A 23,791-nucleotide genomic window follows, 5' to 3' on the forward strand; every position below is an offset into this window, starting at 1 on the left:
ATTTTCTTACATTGGAATTAGATTGTTTTGCTAGATTTTGTTTGCAAGACTGACAATAATAAATCCTCTAATAATTCCCCCCTTTAAAACAAAAGATGGCATATACCAGCCTTGCAGATGGATGTGCAGGCTAATAATGCTGATTAGGAAGCCAATGATGAGATGCAACCGTCACTCCAAAGGTGCAGTGGTATTACAGTGCGCTGTAAAATAGCATCATGGTATACTGTAAAAACATGGTAACGAGAAGAGTCATCTAGGCTTTAGATACAGTGTACTTCCTGGGGTTTGAAACAGTACCTCCCCCCATGAATTGTTTGCTTTTGCCTTGCCCTTTGTTGCTTTAATAAAAATAAATCAATGGATAGGTTGGTAGGGCTGTAGAAATATCAATGTCATCAAGGTTACCCATCAGAACAAATACATAATAATATTCAAAATACAAAGCAAAGCATTATATGAAGCATGTAATATACACAATTATGTATTTCTAAGCCAAGCACAGAATTCAAACTCCATCCAGACAGTTCTATGATAATGGATATTTATCTTGCACAGCAAGGAAACAAAGTGCTAAAAAAGCTAAATCATACATTAAATTTCAATGAGAAAATAAATTACAAATTAAATGGCATGATACATAGCTAAAAAATATCAAGATGGCTAAGTAAAAATACGCTACGTTCCTCTACTTGGCCAACAAAACCAAAAACCCCACCAAAAAAAGCTATCAACCCTTGCTACCATTTACTATAAGAGCTAAGATAGTTACACGCGCATTCTAGCAAGCCAACAGTAAGACTAATGCTCTCTCCCTGTTTATTCTGTTCTCTAAATTGAGAGCGAAAATGAACCTGCTCAATTCCTCTCCCGAACAACCATGTGGTCCTCGGGCAGCTCTAAACAGCAAAACTCCCATCCTGGACGTGCCCACCGTCCCAGATCAGTTACTGTCTTTCTGGCTGTATAAGGGTGACTGTCTCACACATAGACAGTTAAGAGGTTTTTTTTTTTTGTTTTTTTTTAAAACAGTGTTCCTTCTTTGGCTGTCAGGATCAGTAATGAGCAAGCCAAGGCCTGAATGTGGTGTTCCTGCAGTAGTCTTGGTCCCCACTAGTCCAGCAGAAAGCAGATCCAGATCTCTCAGATGGTGAAGTAGAAAATTTCTACAAATTTGGGACTAAGTGTTCCATACTTCCACCTTTTCATGTTCTCTGTATGTATAAATATCTCCTGTGTGTTCTATTCTATGCATCTGAAGAAGTGAACTGCAGCCCACGAAAGCTTATGCTGAAATAAATTTGTTGGTCTCTAAGGTGCCACAAGTACTCCTGTTCTTTTTGCGGACTATTTTTAGTGTCAGTTCCTCATTCTTAATAGTTTCTTGGTTAACAGGATTCTTATAAATGTAGTCTTCTTGCATGAAACAAGCCCCAAACTCAGGCAAAATAGTCTTAAACAATTGCATTTGTGCTTAATAATAGTTGTGGTTATATTTTTCTTTTTGCGCCTACTAGCATTGAGGCCAGGTTTACATTAGGACTTTTGCTGGTACTGAAATGTTGCTAAAAAAATTACCACTCAAACTGCCATTACTATACCATCAAGAGTTTCTAGTGCATACCTGGCCTCAGTGTCATATTATTCTCTTCATACCTCTAGTGGTCCTTAGAGGATCCTGTTTCTTTGCTTTTTAAAGCAGCTCCTCTTCCCTTCCTAGATCATGATGTGAAGAAGGTAGGGGAAGCTCCCACAGAGCCCATCACTGGTGGTTCCAAAACAACATCAGAAAGCAATGCCAAAGGGCCACAGAGTCCATGTTACTGAAAAAGGCTACAACATTTTTAAAAACAAAATCGGCAGAGCTGGCTCAGACACAGCCCTGTAGGGGTATGCCTAAACTGCAGCTTGAAGGTGTGATTTCAGCACTCAAGCTGGTGCACTAAAAATATCAGTGTGGCTGTTAGAGCATTGGCTGGTTGCCCTAGTCCAAGCCCACCTGACCCCTGGATCTGAGCTTGGGCAGGTAGCCTGAGCTACCACCTGCACTGCAATATCTACACTGCTATTTTTAGTGTGCTAGACCCTCACTAACTCAGCTCATGCTGTCTACCTGTGTTAGGAACCATGCCTCCAAGATGCAATGTAGACATATCCTAGGAGACCTGGATTCACATTCTGGGCTCAGTCTCGAGGTCTGCTGTGCTCTGGAGGAAGACATTTTAGTTTTTGAGTAGGGGCAGCAATGCTCTTTGTCAAATTACAGTGATCACTCCCAACCAATTGAGTCCTGGCCACTTCTCCCTAAAGGAAGGATGGTGGCTGAGGCACAAGCTGTGTCTGCACTAAGGATTTTTCTGGTAAGAGCTTTCCACCATAGCTAACACCCGTGATTGAAACATCTGGAGCCCTACTATAGATAAAACAAATGTGGCCATAAGCACTTAACACATCAATCTGCTCTGACGAGATTTGGAATTAAAGGCAATGGCCAGTTGCTTCTTATCTAGGCTAAGTCACCCAGCGGATATATATTTAAAAAACTAAATACCTAATAATGCACATAAAAGTCATGTCATTTCAAGGATGAATGATAAAGCAAGGAAGTCTTCAAATATACAACCTTCAGGCCTCAATGTTGATGCCAAGATCCCCATTACATGTGGGACAAAGGCAGAAAAAGTCCTGAACATCAGAACTCTATTCTTTTTTTGCACTCCTACAATTATGGACAATGCCTGCATATATGATTAACTGAATTCACTGTTACTGTAACACACATCAATTCTATAAGTGAAAAAGACCAACTGGATCTTCAGAAAACAGCACTGAGCTGAACAATTCCTTACATGCCAGGCTTCATTCTGTACTGAGGTCCGGATCCTCAAAGATATTTAGGCTCCTTTCTCTTCCATTGATTTCAATAATATCTTTTGGGAAGCTGGGCTTGAGTGTTTTATTACCAAGTTTGCTAGTGTCCCTGTATCCCCACTGGCTTGCAGATGCTGGAGCACAAAGACTGAGAAACCCTGGTTGAAAAGAACTGGCTCCCAGGGCATGGTAAGCTAGTTATTTTGGAAGACTGGGACAGGTACCATTGCCAGATCGCTAAAATAGTAAAGATTGGTAAGATATCCCTTTGTAAACTTGGAGAACTTTGTTTTTATTATAGGAAAATAGGGTATGTTTTGATACCTGCTAAACCTCTAAACAAGATGGTAGTATCCAACCTCTCTGTTAGGGCTATGAAAAACTCATTGCCTATATTTATTCATTCATTCATTCATTCCTCTCCACACAGTCATACAGACTAACCTGAACACATCAAAAAAACTGTTCTTCCCCACCAAGAGCAGTATCTGCTCACTGATCTTATCTCCATTTTCTTTTCAAAACAAATATCCAAAGCATAACATCTATAACAACATCTTATAAACAAACTAACTCAACACCCAGCCTCTAAGTCCTCTGGAGAAGGATTTCAATAGTTTTTAAAACTGAAGTTCCATATTTTAAAAAGACGACGCTAAAATGCAGGGAGGAAGAGTGTATTTAACTGCAACCATGCCAGGAAACTAAGAACATCATCTCCTTTTTGTGCCTCCAAAACCTGCAAAGGAAAAAGACAATCATTACAAAAACATTAACAGCTTCAGCCCAGCCACCAGCTTTCCATTTGGTTCCCCTCTCCTTTACACTTGTACACACTGATAACGGAGTTGTGTTAAAGGTAGCCACAGGATTAGTGTGACAGAGCGTAACACTGAACTGGCCTGGGAAAGATTTCTAGGCGACGACTTGGACTGTCTGATTTCTGACAAAAGAGTTTACTAAAACACACACAAATAGAAGAGAGGAGAACTCCCTAACAGACTAATGAAGTCTGCAGACTATTAAGGACGGGCCTAGTGCAGGGAACATGATGTTCACTGAAAGCCTACAGAGAAGCTCCACATGTGTCATTTAGATTGCAAACCCTCCAGACCAGGAATTTTTTTGAATGCTATGTGAGGATAAGTAGAACGGGTCCTCAATCCTGATGACAGTCTTTGGTTGCTACTATAATATAAATGTTCATTAATAATCAACCCTTGGCCCCATATTAATGAACGAGCAATATCTTAGAACACAGCTATGGCACTTGCCATAAGCTGCCACTACTCAAGCAGGAGCAAGAGAAAGACGAACTCATTGCACCTAAAGCAACTTTACTGCCTCCATGGAAACAAAGAAGAAAAGGTGATGATCTGGAATGACAAAACCTATTTACATGAGAAAAGAGTTAAGAGAGACCTGGTTACAGCCTGGTTTCAATTTGTAGCGAAGATGGAATCGTAGCTTAGTTCGATAGTCTGAAGTTTTAGTCTGGTTAAGAAATACTTCTAAGTTTCTGTCTATGCTACAACCTGCAATAGTGTTATAACAAGCTCTTGACTATTGAAAATGTAGGGTGGATGGGGCACTAAAAAGGAAAAATCTCCGTGTGCCAATCCAGACCACCAGACAGCCCTGTGTCCCTTTATCTCATACAATATGGAGGTTTAATGGAGGTATTGTGAATAAGGATGGGAACCACACACTGAACACCAAGGATAAAAATATAGTTCAGCAGTTTCATTCACTCAGCAACTTCCACAGTGACTGAGAAAAATTAGTAGTAAACGTTCATGTAATTGAAGACTATACCACAATGCAGATGCACAAGGGGCAGAGCAAGGATTGCACAGTGGTGCAATTAAATCCTAATGATCTTCTAAGGAGAGTTTTTTTTATGTTAAATTTATTACATTTAATCAAGTCAACTACCACAGTCTAGAGAAGGCTGATGGGGGGCACACGGTAACAGCCTTCATATATGTCCGGGGTCGGCAACCTTTCAGAAGTGGTGTGCCGAGTCTTCATTTATTCACGCTATTTTAAAGGTTTCATGTGCCAGTAATACATTTTAATGTTTTTAGAAAGTCTCTTTCTATAAGTCTATAATATATAACTAAACTATTGTTGTATATAAAGTAAATAAAGCCTTTAAAACGTTTAAGCAGCTTCATTTAAAATTAAATTAAAATGCAGAGCTCCCTGGACTGGTGGCCAGGACTCAGGCAGTGTGAGTGCCACTGAAAATCAGCTCGTGTGCTGCCTTTGGCACACGTGCCATAAGTTGCCTACCCTTGATATATGTAATAGCCTGTTATAAAGATGATGGGGATTAATTGTACTCCATGTCTGACAATAAGGATAGTTAAGCACTGAAATAGGCTTCCAAGGGAGGTTGTAGAATCTCAGTCATTGGAGGTTTTTAGGAACAGGCTGGACAAATACCTGTCAGAGACCTCTTGAGGTCCCTTCCAGCCCAGCATTTCTATAATTCTATGTACAAATTTTGAATTCCTGAATATGGTCATTACAGAGCTGAAGGCAGCAGTCTTGGAAGGTAATCTGGCATTTCATGCATACAGTTTACTTGTAGCTGTATCAGTCCCAGGAAAAGATATTACCTCTCCCGCCTTGTCTCTCTAATTTGGCATTTTGGTTATTTGTGTTATTTAATCAATAATACTTTGGGAAATAAGCTATCTGCAGTAGGAAGTTCACACACATTCAAGGAACTTTATGGAGAACAGCTACCCAGCAAGATGTTAGGTTTTATTTTGCCCAGGAGGAGTGGATCCAAAGCCCACTAAAATCCATGGGAATCTGTTCATTCATTTCAATGTGCTTTGGATCAGCCCCAAAATCTCTTAAAAAGCCACAGGAAAATAAAACAGTCTTTGCCTTACCAGAAGCAGTTCTTGTCCCTGAGGGATGAGGCCCCGTAAAGCCACTTGAATTTCTGCCTGGAGGAGGAGTGGTAGGACCAGCGTATGGATTGGCATAAGGAAAGTATGAGGAATGCGGTTGTGCCCTGACAAAAGAAACATGCATTTAAGTTGGTTTGTTTTTGTTTTTAAAGAAAGGTCACTGTTTAAGAAGGTATTAACACCCAGAGTGAAGCATCTCTTTTAAAAAGGCAGAAGAGAGTAGAAAAATGCAATTGCTCATATTTTACTTATTTTTCGGCCTAAAAATTAGCAAGATGCAAAGAGGAATTAGACATATACATCAACAACAAGGTTTTTCAGAGCTATCCTACTTAATGCTAATAACTTTTGGAAGAGATATTAAACCTCATGCTTCAGGATTTAACCAGTCTCTAATTCCTAGTGATTAGGAGGTTTCTTGCACCTTCCGAAGAAGAATCTGATGCCGAGTATTGACAGAAACTGCACTAGATTTTTTTTTATACAGTCTGGCAATTCCTTTGTTCTTCTACTACATTCATGTAATGTAAAAAAAAAAAAAAAAAGTGCTTTAAAATATCTCTAGGACATTTTACTAGAGAAGATATGAGCAACTGCAATACAGGTGTGACTAGAGACACTGAGTAAAATTCATGATCTTTGACTCATCTCACTTCAGTTTATTCTTAACTTCTACAGGCAGGAGATTTCTACTTTTTGAAAATCCAAAATCTACTCCTTCACACTAAGTTTGAATCATAATTTCTTCGTATTCTTGTCAGAACATGGGGAAAGAAGAGTTTTTTTACGGAACAAAGCTACTATGGTACTTGGTAACATTGGTATCCTTGTGGCATGTGCTGTCACAAGTTTGAAAATGTTGGCTTAAAATCTGTTCTAAGAAAGGAAGCTAAAGTTAGGCTGTTAAATACTTATTTAGACCACTAAATAAGTGACTCGAGTTTCAGGCATTCTGAGCACCCAAGAGCTCCGACTGAAGTCAACAAGCACATATTTTCTATATACAAATTTTGTGGTGTTTAGACCAGTTTAAAGCTTAAAAAATCCAGATATTTGAAACATCCTAGGAGCCCTAATGGGGGTGACTTCATTTACTTCAACAAGCCACTCTCCTCTAAAGAGTGACACTGTAAACATTTCTGTTTCCTCCTACTGAAGAAATCTGCACAGTGTGTGTATTCAGTCATATCTGCCAGCTTTGCTGCTTTTACTTCTGTTAGCCCTTCAGAGCTAAGAGTGTCAGTTGGATTCTATTGCTGCTTGTACATCAGAATTGGTCTCTGATCCCAAACTGTTTTTTCTGCAGAGTTTGTCTCCTCCAGCTCCCTCCCAATCACTTTTCAAAGTAGAAGCAGCAGAGAATCCTGTGGCACCTTATAGACTAACAGACGTTTTGGAGCGTGAGCTTTCGTGGGTGAATACCCACTTCGTCAGATGCAGGACACCTGCGTATTCACCCACAAAAGCTCACGCTCCAAAACATCTGTTAGTCTATAAGGTGCCACAGGATTCTCTGCTGCTTTTACAGATCCAGACTAACATGGCTACCCCTCTGACACTTTTCAAAGTAGACTGAAACTTCAGTGCATTCCAGCATGTTTTGTATTAGAGTCATAAAGCTTTTATCAGTTAGTATCCCATCTTTTGTTCCTTAAATACACACAGCCCAATAAAAGGTGAGCTGGCATATCTGCAGGTAGCCCAGTCACTTGATAACAAAACCCTCCTGTGCAAGATCAGTTTGTGCTCTGCAGAGTCCCAGAAGAGCTATAAAATCCCACTAAAATGGCAACTGTTGCTACTCCTACTAGGCTGTTTGGAAGAGTTTATAAATTTTTTTGATTTTTAAATAAACATTTCAAAGGTGAATGGTAGCTGAGGGCTCAGATATTTAAATTACTTTATTATTGTAACACATTTTTTGCCTATTACTTTGTACAAAGTAATATTTAAGTAACATGCCACTTGGATTTTCATTCATGGGATACGAGGTGGGGAGACTAGTCCATGTACTGGAATCTGGCTCCCTATAATGTCACAGAATGGTGCATTCTGGATGTCACAGCAGAGCAGGAACCAGCCCAAAGTGACTTTAGGGGAGATAAAATTAAAAACAAAGGCTAATTTATAGGGCTGTCATGTGATTAAAAAAATTCACAATTAATCATGCAATTAATTGCGCTGTTAAACAATAATATAATACCATTTATTTAAATATATTTTGGATGCTTTTTACATTTTCATATATATTGATTTCAATACTTTATTTTTATTGCACATATTTGCACTGTAAAAAACAAAACCAATAGTATTTTTCAATTCACCTAATACAAATACTGTAGTGCAATCTCTTGATCATGAAAGTTGAACTTACAAATGCAGAATTATGTACAAAAAATAACTGCATTAAAAAATAATACAACGTAAAACTTTAGAGCCTATATGTCCACTCAGTCCTATTTCTTGTTCAGCCAATCACTTAGACAAACAACTTTGTTTACATTTGCAGGAGATAATGTTGCCCGCTTCCTGTTCGTGATGTCTCCTGAAAGCGACAACAGGCATGTGCCAGGCACTGTTGTAGCTGGCATCACAAGATATTTACGTGCCAGATGCGCTAAAGATTCATGTTCCTTCATGCTTTTACCACCGTTCCAGAGGACATATGTCCATGCTGATGATGGTTTCTGCTCAATCACTATCCAAAGCAGTGCAGACAGACGCATGTTCATTTTCATCATCTGAGTCAGATGCCACCAGCAGAAGGTTGATTCTATAGTTTCTGCATCAGAGTATTGCTCTTTTACGACTTCTGAAAGCATGCTCTACACCAGTGGTTCTCAAACATTTTTTTGTGTGGACCACTTGAAAATTGCTGAGGGTCTCGGCGGACCACTTAATGAGCTTTCCAAATGTTGTTTGTACCATTAGCTAACTACTGTAAAGCACTTTGGATAAAAGCACTGTATAAAAAAAAAACCTAATAAAGTTTTTTTTGTTCTACAAATCAAAGCACACTAATATTTTAATATCAGTAGTCTTGCCTTTCTAATGTGCCCTCTCCTCTGCTGCAGCAGCCCCCAAGCTCAGGCTGGGAAGGAGGGGAATCTCTCCCCAGCAGCCTCAGCCCTGGAGCTGGGGAAAGTCACCTCTTTCTCTGGCAGCCACAGCCCTGCATGTCCCAAATTCCCCCCCTCTTCTCACTCCCTTGCTCCCTCCCACCTACCCCCTATTTCCCCCAAGGCCACCACCTCACCTTACATATGCATCTTCTCCAGGGTCCAGGCACCTAATTAGTGGAGCCACACCTGCGTGGCTCCACTAATTAGGTGGGTGGCCCTTCATTCTCTTGTGTGTGGCTGCCCAGGTGCGCACCTTAGAGGGAACTATCTGCGGACCACCTGAATGGAACTCGCGGACCACAGTTTGAGAACCTCTGGTCTAAACCTTATCCCACCCCGATTTTGGAAGGCACTTCAGATTCTTAAACCTTGGGTCAAGTGCTGTAGCTATCTTTAGAAAATTAACATTGGTATCTTCTTTGCATTTTGTCAAATCTGCTGTGAAAGTGTTCTTAAAACAAACATGTACTTGGTTATCATCCGAAACTGCTACAACATGAAATATATGGCAGAATGTAGGTAAAACAGAGCTGAAGAGACAATTATCCCCCCAAGGAGTTCAGACACAAATTTAATTAACGCATTTTTTTTTTTAAAAAAGCGTCATCAGCATGGAAGCATTTCCTTCGGAATGGTGACCAAAGCATGAAGGGGCATACAAAAGTTTAGCATATCTGGCATGTAAATATGTTGCCATGCTGGCTATAAAAGTGCCATGCGAATGCCTGTTCTCACTTTCAGTTGAGATTGTAAATAAGCAGGCAGCATTATCTCCAGTAAATGTAAACAAACTTGTTTGTCTGAGTGATTGGCTGAACAAGAAGTAGGACTGAGTGGATGTGTAGGCTCAAAATTTTACTTTTTTTTTTATTGCCATTATGTAACAAAAAAAAAATAAATCTACATTTGTAAATTGCACTTTCACGATAAAGAGATCACATTACAGTACTTAAATGAAATAGTATTTTTCAATTCACCTTGTTTATAATTTTTATAGTGCAAATATTTAATCAATAATATAAAGTGAGCACTATACACTTTGTATTGTAATTTAAATCAATATATTTGAAAATGTAGAAAAACAAAAATATTTAATAAATTTCAATTGGTATTCTATCATTAGTGCAATTAAAACTGTGATTAATTTTTTTGAGTTAATCGCGTGAGTTAACGGCAATGAATCAACAGCCCATTTAATTAACAATTAGCTATATCACTGGAGACATTCCACACAGCTTTTTTACATAATTTTTTAAATTTTCAATTCATTTAAACAAGCTACAATGGTAGGTGTCTTAACCAAAAAAACCCAGTCTCATAGAACCCTTTTAAAATGCCCCATTTGCTGAAGCTGCAGCTTCCACCTGGGAATTGCTACTGTGGCAGGACTTCGCAGTTTGGATGATGCAGGATCCTGCAGGCTCAAATCCAGAAGCAATGTGAATATTTTATAGCCAGGTAAAGACTACTAGGAACAGAGAGGGAGAGAGGGAGTGTAGTGCTTACCTCTGACTACCAGCCAAGTATCCTAGCAGGCCTCCTGTTCCGAGTCCAGTCCAAAACCCTCGTCCTAAATTGGCCTCAGAACTGGAACTGCCACCAAAACCATAAGCTCCTTAATTCAAATTGCAAATGGGGGGAAAAAAAACAAAAAAAAGCTATCAAATATGAGTCAGTGGCAGTTAACCATCCTCAGAGTTAAATATGTCATATTAAAGAATTATTTTAACAAAGAAGAACTGTGAGACTGACTCCAAATGACTTCAATCCTTCAATAGATCAATCCCCATTTGAAAAGCTTCAGGGAGCAGTTCTGTTCTGGAAAGTGACTACATTAAAAAATTGAACCTTGGTAGAGCATCTGACTTTTAATCAGAGGGTCCTGGGTTCAAGTCCCTCCTCAGATGGAGGGACCTTTCCCCCTGTGATATCTTCCTACTCCTTCAGATGGTGTCTCCCCAGGACCTTCTTTAACATTTCCTTTGGGGGGGATACCTTAGTGGTTTGAGCATTGGCCTGCTAAACCCAGGGTTATCAGTTCAATCCTTGAGGGGACCGTTTAGGGATCTGGGACAAAAATAGGTCTGGGGAGTGGTTGTGCTTTGGGCAGGGGGTTGGACTCCTGAGGTCCCTTCCAACCCTGATATTCTATAAAATGGCACCTTCTGTTTGTATTACAGTAATGTTTAGTGCTGGGGTCAGCAACCTTTCAGAAGTAATGTGCCAAGTCTTCATTTATTCACTCTAATTTAAGGTTCTGCATGCCAGTAATACATGTTAACATTTTTAGAAGGTCTCTTTCTGTAAGTCTATAATATATAACTAAACTATTGTTCTATATAAAGTAAATAAGGCTTTTTAAATGTTTAAGAAGCTTCATTTAAAATTAAATTAAAATGCAGAGCCCCCCAGATTAGTGGCCAGGACCCACAGTGGGAGTGCTGCTGAAAATCAGCTCGCGTACTGCCTTTGGTACACATGCCATAGGTTGCCTACCCCTGGCTTAGTGGCTCCATCCAACAGTGTCTTTGTTACTAGACATTGCACAAGAACAGGGAGGCGTATAAAAATATTGCTCAGGCATGCTGGAGCAAAATCAGGAAGGCCAAATCACACTTGGAGCTGCAGCTAGCAAGAGATGTTAAGAATAACAGGAGATTAGCAATAACAAGAGGGTTCTTCAGAGGTATGTTAGCAACAAGAAGAAAGTCAAGGAAGTCTGGCCCCTACTGAATTGAGGAGGCAACCTAGGACCGAGGATGTGGGAAAAGCTAATGTACTCAATGATTTTTTGGCTCTGTCTTCACAAACAGGGTCAGCTCCAGACTGCTGCACTGGGGGCGCACCGTATAGAGAGAAGTGACCAGCCCTCTGTGGGAAAGAAGTGGTTCGGACTATTTAGAAAAAACTGGACAAGCACAAGTCCATGGGGCCGGTGCGCTGATCAAGGGTACTAAGAGGTTGGGGATGTTGATTGCAGAGCCATTTCATATATAGAACCAGAAATCGGGAGGTCCAGAGACTAGAAAAGGCTAATGTAGTGCCCATCTTAAAAAAGGAAGGGGATCTGGAACTACAGGCCAGTCAGCCTCCTTGGTCCCTGGAAAAATCATGAGCAGGTCCTCAAGAGATCAATTCTGAAGCACTTAGAGAGGAGTGATCAGAACACATCAGCGTGGATTCACCAAGAAGGCAGTCATGGCTAACTAACCTAATTGCCTTCTAGATGAATAACTGCTGTGGCTGAGGGGCGTGGATGTGTTATTCCTTGACTTTAGCAAAGCTTTTGATACAGTTCTCGACAGTATTCTTGGCTGCAAGTTAAAGAAGTATGGACTGAATGATTGGACTGTAAGATGGATAGAAAGCTGACTAGATTGTTGCGGCTCAAGAGGTAGTGATTAAAAGCTCCATGTCTAGCTGGCACCGGTTTCAAACGAGTGCCCAGAAGTTGGTCCTGGGCTTGTGTTCGTAACATCTTTAATATGATCTAAGTGTGATCGTGGACTGCACCCTCAAGCATTCGCGATGACACAACTGGGGGCTGAGCTAGATAAACTAGGAGTGGTAGTGATTAGTGAAATACAGAGGGACCTAGACAAATCAGTAATTAGCTGTGCCAAAAGAACACTCCATGAAGTCACAAGGCAAGTGCAGAGTCCTGCTCTTAGGACGGAAGAATCCATTTCACTGTCACGACATAGGACCGAATGCTAGAAGCAAGATTCTGCAGAAACGACCTAGGGGTTACAGTGGACGTAGCACTGGATTGGAAGCTTAATCTGCAAGGTCTTAATTTTTGTCAAACAACGCTCTGTTGACTTGTTAGCTACAAAGAAGGATTCTAACGGCATTTTGGTCTGCTATAAAGTGTCCGTGAGGCAACATGCTCGAAGGGTCAGAACTGACGGAACTGTGATCACGTTCCGCTCTATTATTGAATTAGGTGGCTTCATGCGTTAGAGTAACTTCGCTGTACTTCTAGCTCTCTTTGTGCCCAACACTACAATGATAAGGAATGATTGGAAAAAAACACTTGGCATTACAGATAAGCTCAGTCTGCGTAGCAGGCTTGACAAAAATGTTAGGTGGTGGTAAGTATAACAAATGGGATCTACTCAGAACGGAGAGAGCTGAATGGTGATACTGAGGATTGTTAGGTTAAGTCCCAGAAGAGAGTATATTGAGGGGGAGATTTTTAGCCTGCTTATCAACTACCTGAAAGGGGGTTCACAAGAGGATGGAATCTGATGTTTCTCCGTTCGGGCAGATGACAGACGCATAGTAATGGTCTTCAACTTCGCAGTGGGGGCTTTAGGTTGGATATTAGGAAACAGTCTCTCACTGAGGGTGGTGAGCGCACTGTGGTGGAATCTCCTTTCTCAGAGGTTTTTAAGGTCAGGCTTGACAAAGGCCTGGCTGGGATGATTTAGTTGGGAAATGGTCCTGCTTTGAGCAGGGGGTTGGACTAGATATCTCTTGAGGTCCCTTCCAACCCTGATATTCTATGATTCTAACACATTAAGAGACAGTCCCTGTACCAAAGAGCTTATACAGGCAAGTATACTCATCCAAGATCACACAGCAAGTAATTGGCAAAGCTGGGAACAGAACCTCACTCAGTACCTTATACATTAGACCACACTGCCTCCCAGTCTTCTCACTCAACAAATTTGCTGCCATTTTGAGTAAATAAGTATGTTGACTAGTATGTGCTCAATCTAGTGATTAAAACAACACTACCACATTTATCTCCTGGTAGTTCTGTCTTAAGTGTGTATTAACAGAACTGTTAACTAAGATCAGACTGCAAAATCTTCATTACTGGTGATGCATGAGTCAGGGAAAACGCAGCTTGACTTAAATGTCTGGTTGAACTTGCAGAATTATCAGTTAGAAAAAGCCAGATTTTTTAATTGTAAGCAGAAGCCTTTTAACCTGGAGTCAGAGGCAATGTGGAATTTCACAATGTCATTTACAGTCACATTTTAGAATAGAACTGCACTCTAAACTAACTCCAGAGATAAACATATTCATAATTACTAAAAATAAAAAATAAAAAAAAGTGATCAGAGATGGCATTCCAAACTCCCCCTGAACTCGCCCAATCTAAACCATCTGCCAGAAATGTCTCATGCACTTTATGCCATAGTAGTCTGAGGGAAATCAATAAGGTATCTGAGATAAGAGCTAAAGAAAAATTTTACAAACGGAAAATTTCCTAGCATGTCTAAAATCTGTTGGCTCTGGCAAGGACGGGGACCTTGGCTAAATTTGGATGATAAGGAATAGGATGGAAGAAGAAAATGACTTTTTGCTCTGCGCTTGACAACACCCTAGCACAGTAGGGTCCTGGTCCACGGCTGAGTTTTGTAGGTGATTCATAATACTAACACATAATAATGATAACAATACCCATTGCTGTTCCGTAGGAACTCACCAGGGTCATTAATGGGCACATGGCACAGACACGTGGTTTAGAAATTCCACAATAAGCGAATGGGAACAGATTTTTCAAAAGCATTTATGGAATTTAAGAGCACAAGTCCCATTAACATACATATAAAAGCACTCACCACCACACTATTTCACAGCATTAAATTTTCAAGGTTCCACATGATTTATCCCTACCCTACCTCTCAGTCAGTATTAAAATGTTGACCCCCACTTCTGATTAGCCAATGATGCCAGCCTCCATTGCCCACTACTTACATTTTCAAACAAGCACCTTCATGCTTTCTCCTGTGCTGCCCCACATACTTGGGAGGCACTCCCTGTAAACATCTGCACAACTATAGTACAACCTCTAAGCTATTAGCACCTCAGGAATGGAGGTTGTTCGTAACTCTGAACAAAACATTATGGTTGTTCTTTCAGAAGTTTACAACTGAACATTGACTTAATACAGCTTTGAAACTTTACGATGAAGAAAAAAATGCTTCTTTCCCTTTTTTTAAAAAAGTAGCTTACATTTAACATACTACTGTATTTGCTTTTTTTTAGGTCTCTGCTGCTGCTTGACTGTGTACTTCCAGTTTCAAAGGAGGTGTGTGGTTGACTGGTCAGTTTGTAACTCTGGTGTTCATAACTCTGAGGTTCTACTGTACCGCATTATCCACCGTCAACTCCCTCCTCAAAACTCCCCTTTGCCATGAAGCCTACAAAAAACTTGACAATCATGGCTGGGCTGCTGGCATGCTGAGACCACTGCCTATCATGCTGACCAACCTTATCTCATTGTTTCCTTGTGGACCTCTGTGGATCTGTCTGTATCCATCTGCTGTCTCTTTCCTTATATTTAAGTTTATAAACTTTGGGGCACTGGACTGTGTTTTTTCTGTTTATATAGCACCTAGCACAATGGCATACCACAAAAATAATTGTACTCAAAATGTTTGACTCCTTTCAAGTTGTGACCGACCAACCCCCCAGACCAAATAAATATGAAGTTTCATGCTAAAAGGATGGTTTTGAAAAAAGTTAAGTTTGCCAAAAATAATGGGGAGAGTTTCAAAGACAAAGGGCAGCCAGGCATCCAACTCTTTGAGGGTCAGTAGGAGTTGGCCATTTGTGCCTTTGAAAGTCTCCTCCAAAGAGTATGGTGCAAAGCTAGTTGCAACTTTAGTAATGAACTCATGACTGTGAGCTCCATAACTGACATTCACACTCAGCAATGCAGGAAGATATAGTTTAAGAAACAAAACAATTCCCATCCACATTTGCTGCAGCCAGACCAATATCTCATTGCTTTTTATTTCTAACACTACAACAAGCTTAGAACCAGACCTGTGAAGCTGGATTTAAAACCAGGAGGAGGTGGTGTCTGAGTATTCTGCCAAGATGTCCTAGCGTGTCCATCACCATTAGAGAAATCCTGTTGAGGCAGCTGATTACTGAGGAATAGCTTGTAACATCCGTAAGCAAGGAGCAGAAGTACCATTACAACTATCACTCCAGCAACAGAGTTAGAGGAATCCTGAGAATTCACTTTACTTGATTGGTAATAGCTGGAGCCAAAGCTTCCACCAAAGTTGTTCGCTTGTCTTTGGCCTTCCTCAGTTAACTCTAATCCATACTGCAAACCACAAGATCCCCTTAAGATGTAAAGGTCATCTGGATAATCGTAGCCTTCACAGCTCACTTCGATTCTTCCAAAGCGATAGGAGTTCTCCAAGTCTGCCTTACACTCCCACTGGAATTAGTAAACAAAATTCAAAGTAGTAACCATTTCCTGGTGGGTGAGAGTAGCTCTTTGTTTGTTTTCCTATATATGTAGTGAAATATAGCAATAACAATTTAAAAACAGTAATTAAGAAAGCGTCTGGACATCTGTATTTTAAAAGTTAGCTATCAAGATTCACAAACCTTTGACTTAAAGAACCTGAACATTCAAAAAGTAAAGCAACTGTAACTTTAAAAGACAATGTTTCAGTAGTTCACAAATCAGGTTTTTCTAAGCATTCATCTTTAAAGAATACTGCAGAGTATCATGTAAGAAAAACAACAACAATAGCCTTTAAAACGTTTTAATAAGCATCCCCCACAAGATGTGTGGTAGTTACAATGAAATACTAATCAAGGTTCCAATCCTGCAATCTGATCCATGTTAACAGGCTGTTGTATCCAGGTGGAGCACCATTGACATCAGTGAGACAGAAGGGTTGCCCACACAGATTAAATTGCAGGATCAGAAACAATGATGTAAAGAAACCATTCTGTAAAGAGAGTCATAAATGCAACTCTTAAAGATGTACCTATCTCAAACAAAAAAATGGCTTTAGCCATAGGGCACGCATAGCTTTAGCAAGATTTAAATAGGTAATTCCTGAAGAAACAATTCGACTGAATTTACAAAGTTATACCAAGATCTTTCACTGTTTCGATTGCTAAGACTCCCATTTCAGCTTTTCTTCCTCAGAAATCTATTTTGCTATTACCTAAACTTTTGACTATTGGATAAAATATTAAACCACATTTTTGCTTGAAAGATTTGCATCAGTTTAACTTAAATTGGTTTTAAAAATCAGTTTAGCTAAGATGGTACAAACCTCTGTGTTTGGTTACAGAATGCTTTGTTTCTGTTTTAGCATAAATTGATTGGCAATCTGTTTCAACAAAGCCAAAATAAGGGTATCCAAGTATGGTCGTGCACTGCTTTAACTAACCCGGTTTAAAAATAATTAAGTTAAACTGCCGCAACTTTCTCATGTAGACGAGACCTTATTTGCACACTAAAGAAAGGTATGGTTACTATGGAGACTTTTGTATTGGTCTGATTTCAGGAAGTGTATTTGAAGAAACCTAACATTTGGCTCAAATTTGACTGGATAGTGTTCTTTTAAACAAAATCTAAGTTTGGGATGTAAACTAACAGACAATGTCCCTTTAAAACTATGCTTTTAAACAATCTTTAAAGGAATAATCTGCACTACCATTTAGAAATGTTCTTGTGATTCTTTTCAGTTTATGGTTGCTGAACAGTTCATTCAGTCCATGCAAAGAGATTCTTATTTAATATTTAGCATTTCATTTACATGCACTTTTAAGTGAATCTACCTGTATATCAAAGCCATCCCAGCCTTTGTTATGACACTGAACAACCATGGGAACATACACACATCCAGCTGTGCCTCCAGTACATTGTAACTGGGGAATTGGAGATGTCCGCCGAGAAGTAGTATATTGATCTCTGTAGAACGTGAGAGCTTGGATCTCCCGCAACAAAACTCTCCCTGAAACAGGAAGTACACAAATTAACAGAACTAGCATCCATGAAGAATTTGTTTCAGAACAAGAGTAAATGTAACAGTTAACACAAGCAGCCTGCCAAGGTGCTTTCAGAACAGGGAGCACCAGGATTTGATTTTAATCACTAGTCAGGAAGACTCAATTTAATCATGGATTTCTACATAAAAGTGCACTCCTGTTGGTTGTTACAACTGTAATACATATTCTTCACAGGTAGGGGAACTTCATTAAAATATTCCCAAACTGGGTCTCTTTTACGGCCTACTGCCATTATAGGTTTTCCCTTTTAGTGAGAGAATGGTATGGCAGATTTCAAATCAATTAAGGCTACACTCAGAAAGACCTCAAGACTTCTGGAATATGCTGCTCAAACAGTTTCACTTTTGTTTCTACTGCCTGTCCCTCCCTTCTCACATTTACCTCCAGACTTCTTCTCCTTGTCCAGATCTATTCTGCCCCCAAAAATCTTCTAATTCATTGAACTTTTTGAAACTTTGCACTTTTAAAGAGAGAGTCAGGGATTGATTCTGTGTACACAATTTGCAGAGGGACAATAGGGTTGAGGTCAGTTATTTCTCACCTCTATATATTATTTATTTATGTATTTATTTAAAAACATTTTTGCTGTTAACAAGCATGTTATCTCTGGAGACAAATCCACAGTTTGAGAACTGCAAAACTAAACATCTCTGCTGGCATCTTTTAGACTGAGCACGGAGTCTCATTGGGGAGATAGAAAGATTAACCTAAACAATCTAAACAGAAGACCCTGGAACCCCGTAAGATTGGGTCCCTAATCCATGAACTATTGGAACTCATTTACAAAAACTTTTCTTAAACATTAAATGAATACCGTATATACTTGTTCATTACCCTGTTTGTTTATAAGCCGACCCCCCAGGATGGATAAGTAAAAATAGCAAAAACTATATGATCCTTTCATAAGCTGACCCTATATTTCAGGGGTTGGAAAAATTTGGCTCCCAGCCCATCAGGGTAAGCCGCTGGCAGGTTGGGATGTTTTGTTTACCTGGAGGGTCTGCAGGTATGGAGCCCCTCAGCTCCCTGTGGCCGCAGTTTGCCATTCCCGCAGCTCCCATTGGCTGCCACAGGGAGCTGAAGGGCTCCATGCCTGCTGACGCTCCAGGTAAAGAAAATGACTATGTATTAGATATCCAATTCAATGATTCCATAGAGTTTAAAATCACCAAATTTTGGTGTAGAACTGTTTATAAGCCAACCTCCCCCTTTGATATGTCACTTTTTTACCAAAAATATTCAGCTTATGAATGAGTATATACAGTATATTGTCTCATAATACAAGAACTAGGGGTCACCAAAGTGGGTATTCACCCACGAAAGCTCACGCTCCAAAACCTCTGTTAGTCTATAAGGTGCCACAGGATTCTCTGCTGCTTTCACAGATCCAGACTAACACGGCTACCCCTCTGACAAATGAAATTAATAGGCAGCAGGTTTAAAACAAATAAAAGGAAGTTCTTCACACAGCGCACAATCAACTTGTGGAACTCCTTACCTGAGAAGGTTGTGAAGGCTAGGACTATAACAGCGTTTAAAAGAGAACTGGATAAATTCATGGAGGTTAAGTCCATTAATGGCTATTAGCCAGGATGGATACGTAATGGTGTCCCTTGACTCTGTTTGTCAGAGGGTGGAGATGGATGGCAGGAGAGAGATCACTTGATCATTACCTGTTAGGTTCACTCTCTCTGGGGCACCTGGCCAATGCCAGGTGCCCCAGAGGGAGTGAACCTAACAGGTAATGGGCTAGATGGACCTTTGGTCTGACCCAGTACGGCCGTTCTTATGTTTTTATACTATAAAATTAGAATTTATAATCCCTATTCCATGATGAGATATCTGAGCTAAAATGTATCTTAGTTAAAACTATCTTTAGATTGGATTTTTTGATTAAATGCTTTTTGAATAAAAAAATCTATTTAAATAAAAAAATACAATTTTTTTTTTAAATCACTGATTTTTATCCACTCTGAGCACTTTAAAAACCACTTGGGACTCCCAGCAACAATGTGATTGTGGCTGAAAGTCTGACACCGACAGACCCTACCAATAGGACCCAGCTCTGTTCTACTCCTTTCAAAGAGATGTTACTGTGTAAGTCACAGACCAGCTAGCATCTCACCAATAACATAGACTTCATAGAATCATAGATTATTAGGTTGAAGATCATCTAGTCCAACCCCCTGCTCAAAGCAGGATCAATTCCCAAATGGCCCCCTCAAGGATTGAGCTCACTACCCTGGGTTTCGCAGGCCAGTACTCAAACCACTGAGCTATCCCTCCCCCTTATGCAAGAACCTTTAGTAGCAATACAATAGTTTCTCTGACAACCAAATCCCTGACTGTGTATCTACCATATAGATGCTCATGAAAAAATTTGTTAAAAATAAATAAATTTCTCTACTTCAAAGACTCCATAAAAAGCTTTTGACTGGCACTCATGACAACCTAAAATTAGTACAAAATGGAAGTGGAGGAGAAACCTATGACATTAGTCAATCTATGTATCAGTCCATCAAATTCAAGACAGCAATATACAAACTGAAGACTTCAAGAAAGAAAGGTGAGTAAAACAGGGTTTAATTTCAGCCTAGCCTTTTTCTATTTATACATCAGTGACATAACAATGCTATTGGAACAATCCCCAAGTCAAGAATGCTCATTAAAAGACTCAAAAATTAAATGCCTGCTGTGTCATGACAACTAAGCATACTTATGAGGATTGTCAATAATCTTACACTTTCTAGACATTTACCGCAATACATGAGCCATGCAGGTCAAACAAGCAAACAAACCCTCACAATCATACTTTTTCAGGGGGACAAAAAATGAAAACATGCAAAACAGTAAAATTCTGTCAGAGACTTGAAGACAGACCCTAAATAACACATACCACAAGAACAACCATATTGAGTCAGTCCAATGGTCCATCTAGCCCAGGATTCTGTTTAATGAGATTAGGGCAGTGGTTCTCAACCTATTTACCAACATCCAATACTACCTGTATGGCCCTGGGGCTGTGGCTCTGTGCTGACTGGGCTGCAAGTGGCCTGCGGGCCACAGGCTGAGAACTGCTGGGTGAGGGGAAGTTTATAAAAAGAAGGCCTGGACCGATAAGGCGTTGGGTGACCAGATGGAAAGTGTGAAAAATCAGAACAGGGTGGGCAGGGTGCCCAAATGGGATGAAGAAAATAATGGGACAAATGGGGGGGGAGGGAGTCCCGCCAGCAGAGCAAAAAAAAAAAAAAAAGCCAGAGTCCCCCTGGCAGGCAGAGAGAGAGAGAGAGAGAAAAATATAAGGGAGTCCCAGAGTCCCGGGGGGAGGGGAGGGGATAGAAAGAAAACAAACAGAGTCCCACCAGCAGAGAGAGAGGAAAAAAAACACACCAACAAAGGGAGTTCTGGAGTCCTGCTGGAGGGGTGGGGGCGGGAGGGGGAAGAAAGAAAAAAAAGCAGAGTCCCACTGGCAGAACAAAACAAAAAACAGGAGTGCGAAATATCAGGACAAATTGTGTCCTGACAAAACATTAATCAAGATGTGGGACAAACACCTAAAAATCAGGATAGTCCCAATTTTATTGGGACATCTGGTCACCCGGGAGGGGGGGGGTAATAGGAACCTATACAAGAAAAATCCCAAATCAGGACTGTCCCTATAAAATCGGGACATCTGGTCACCCTAGACGGGGGTGACCGAAGATGGTTTTAAATAAGACAAAAAGAAAGTATCTTAAAAGAAGCAAACATAAACCTGCCCCCCCCCCTGTTATCTTATGGAAAACCTGGGGACCAACAGGGAAGAGGAGAGGAAAGGCCTTGTTGGGACAGGAGGTTGCAAAGCTCGCCTGGGTTAAGACTGGAACTAAGGGTGCCCCGTCTCCCAGTCCTTACAGCTAGGGCCCGTAGCTGGCGGTGCCATCACTTGTTTACTGAGAAGTATAAGGGGAGCACGCGGGAGCGGAGCCTGCCAGGAGACTGTTTGTCCCTATACTGAGCACGCGCTTCGGCCAGCTCCGGTACCGTGCGGGGCGTGCGCATGCGCAGCGCCGACTGGGAGGCCGAGTTAGCGCAACGGTGCCAAGCCCGTGCGCCCTTCCCCCTCGCACGTTAACACCGGCTCGTGCGGTCGTGAGGCCCGCGGGCGGGCTCGGGGCGCTCACACCCGCTCGGGGCGCTGAGAGGCCGGCGCAGCCCGGCTCCCGCGCCCCCCCGCGGAGGGGTCGAGCCCTTACCCGGCTGGTCCCAGCCCCGCGCAAGCCCCGGCCCGCTCAGGAGCAGCAGCAGAGACACGAGCAGGACCCGCCCGCCAGCCGCCATGACGATTACAGGGCACCTCCGGCTACTACAGCTCGCTGTCACCCGGCGCCGACAGCTACCGTTATTGCGCACGCGCCTGCAAGCCGCGCCCTCTGATTGGCTGGTGATTGTTGAGCGGCGCTCGCTCGCGCATCCCTGTTGCGTTCCGGCCTCGCTCCGCCCCCCGTCTTGGTCCCGCCCCCTGTCCTGCAGAGCCAGTGGGAGGCGAGGAGTGTCTGAGCCAACAAGAGGGGTTGGCTGGGAGATGTCTAGGGTTAGATTTAGTCAGGGGTATTTTTAGTAAAAGTCATGGACAGGTCACAGCAATAAACAGAAAGTCAGGGCCCTGACCTGTCCATGATGTGTCCTATGTACCCCTGACTAAAACTGAGGTGCTTACGGAGGGTGGGGCAGGACTCCAGCAGACGCTGCTGCTCTGGGGGGATGATCCGGGGCCTGCAGATGTTGCTGGGGTAGGGAGGTGGCCTGGGGCCCCGGCACTGCTGATCTGGGTAGGGTGGGGCAGCCCAGGGCATCATCACTGCTGTTCCTGGACCGCTGCTCCGGGGCAGCACAAGTAGAGGCTGGTGCAGCTGGCCTCTCGCGCCCTGGGGTCAACCACACCAGCCATTGCAAAAGTCGTAGCAGTCCGAGAAAGTCATGGAATTCATGACTTCTGTGACCTCTGTGAAAGACTCATAGCCGCAGCAATGTCTAATAGGTGCACATGTTATTTCTGTACTGCAGCTGTTTCCCATATTCCCTCGCTGTTCAGCACCACCCAATGTGAGTGCCACCCAGGCTGGGCCTCTGCCCTGCCACAGCGCTGGAGCTGCAGACCAGTGCAGCCAGAGTTAAGGGTGTCTGGAAGCGATTTTGTGTCCTCAGGTTGTTTCATTAGGAAAGAGTGACGTTGGGTGCTGGTGGGGCTGAAGGAGCGGAAGGTTATTACACCCCATACAGGGTGGCCTTACCTGGGGCTGAGCCACTCCCCGAAGCTCCTGGGGCCCTCTCAGAGCAGGGGGCCCCTCCACAGCACATGGGCCTCTGACTCCAGCCCCACTGATCAGAATACATGCTCCCTCCTGGGCACGTTTTAATGTAAAAAGCAACTAAGAGTCCTGTGGCACCTTGTAGACTAACAGATGTATTGGAGCATGAGCTTTCGTGAGTGAATACGACATAGAGAGCCCAGCCTGCATCCCTTTGGCCAGGCCTCCTAGGGGGAGTCTTGACTTAGTCACAGACTAAGCTGGTTACACAGTGTGGGTTAAAACCTGGGTTACTTACAACAGCAGGAAGATAAGGGCTAACAGCTCAAGGCCAAGCCTGCCATGTAGCCTTGGTTGAACGTGAGCTGCTAACCCAAGTTAAATGCCGAATAGTTGCGTCTTCTCTGCTGTTTTAATCCAATTTTGCTATCCTGAGTTAAGAACACACTTTGCAGCCTAGACATACCTAAATGGTGATGCTCTTGTTCAATCAAAAGTTATTGGGCTTGCTGCAGGACACACTGCTTGAAATTGTGTGGCTTGTGTTATGCACTAGATCAGAGGTCAGTTTAGATAAACATAGTGGTCCTTTCTGGCCTTAACAACTGAATCTATAGACCCAATTTATGCATTATAGCTCTCATTTGTGTTAATAAACTTTTTTAATATTGTAAACTTTCTGTGGGTCATATAGTGCCTAATGTATTAAGCCAGAGGTTCTCTACCTTTTTCTTTCTGAGCCCTGCCCCCCTCATGCTATAAAAACTCATTTGCCCCCCTGGGCCACTATAAT

The 23,791-nt window shown here is 41.7% G+C and overlaps 1 protein-coding gene across 2 annotated transcripts; it reads right to left on the reverse strand.

Moving 5' to 3' along the window:
- Positions 1-373: 373 nt before the first annotated feature.
- SARAF (store-operated calcium entry associated regulatory factor) lies at positions 374-22,197 on the reverse strand. Of its 2 annotated transcripts, XM_032782981.2 has the most exons (6): positions 21,943-22,197; positions 17,477-17,652; positions 15,707-16,112; positions 10,427-10,535; positions 5,778-5,902; positions 374-3,610 (listed from the first exon to the last, which is right to left on the reverse strand). In XM_032782981.2, the coding sequence occupies exons 1-6, from the start codon at positions 22,025-22,027 to the stop codon at positions 3,585-3,587; spliced, it is 927 nt and encodes a 308-aa protein (XP_032638872.2). In that variant the 5' UTR covers positions 22,028-22,197; the 3' UTR covers positions 374-3,584. The 2 variants fall into 2 exon arrangements, with proteins under 2 accessions (XP_032638872.2, XP_074922166.1); XM_075066065.1 differs by lacking the exons at positions 374-3,610; positions 5,778-5,902 and adding an exon at positions 7,682-7,888 and having other exon boundaries at positions 21,943-22,062.
- Positions 22,198-23,791: the final 1,594 nt, after the last annotated feature.

The sequence above is a fragment of the Chelonoidis abingdonii genome, chromosome 5, assembly GCF_003597395.2.
Source record: "Chelonoidis abingdonii isolate Lonesome George chromosome 5, CheloAbing_2.0, whole genome shotgun sequence".
In the NCBI taxonomy this organism is placed as follows: Eukaryota; Metazoa; Chordata; order Testudines; family Testudinidae; genus Chelonoidis; species Chelonoidis abingdonii.

Bases quoted from the DNA above. Each gene is read 5' to 3' on its own strand.
- SARAF (XM_032782981.2), bottom strand. From the start codon at position 22,027: ATGGCGGCTGGCGGGCGGGTCCTGCTCGTGTCTCTGCTGCTGCTCCTG. The intron at 10,536-15,706 runs GTCTGGTTCTAA...ATTTGAATTAAG, and splicing joins TTTTAAATCCAGCTTCACAG to GAGCTTATGGTTTTGGTGGC. The intron at 3,611-5,777 runs GTAAGGCAAAGA...TTTCCTTTGCAG, and splicing joins AGGGACAAGAACTGCTTCTG to GTTTTGGAGGCACAAAAAGG.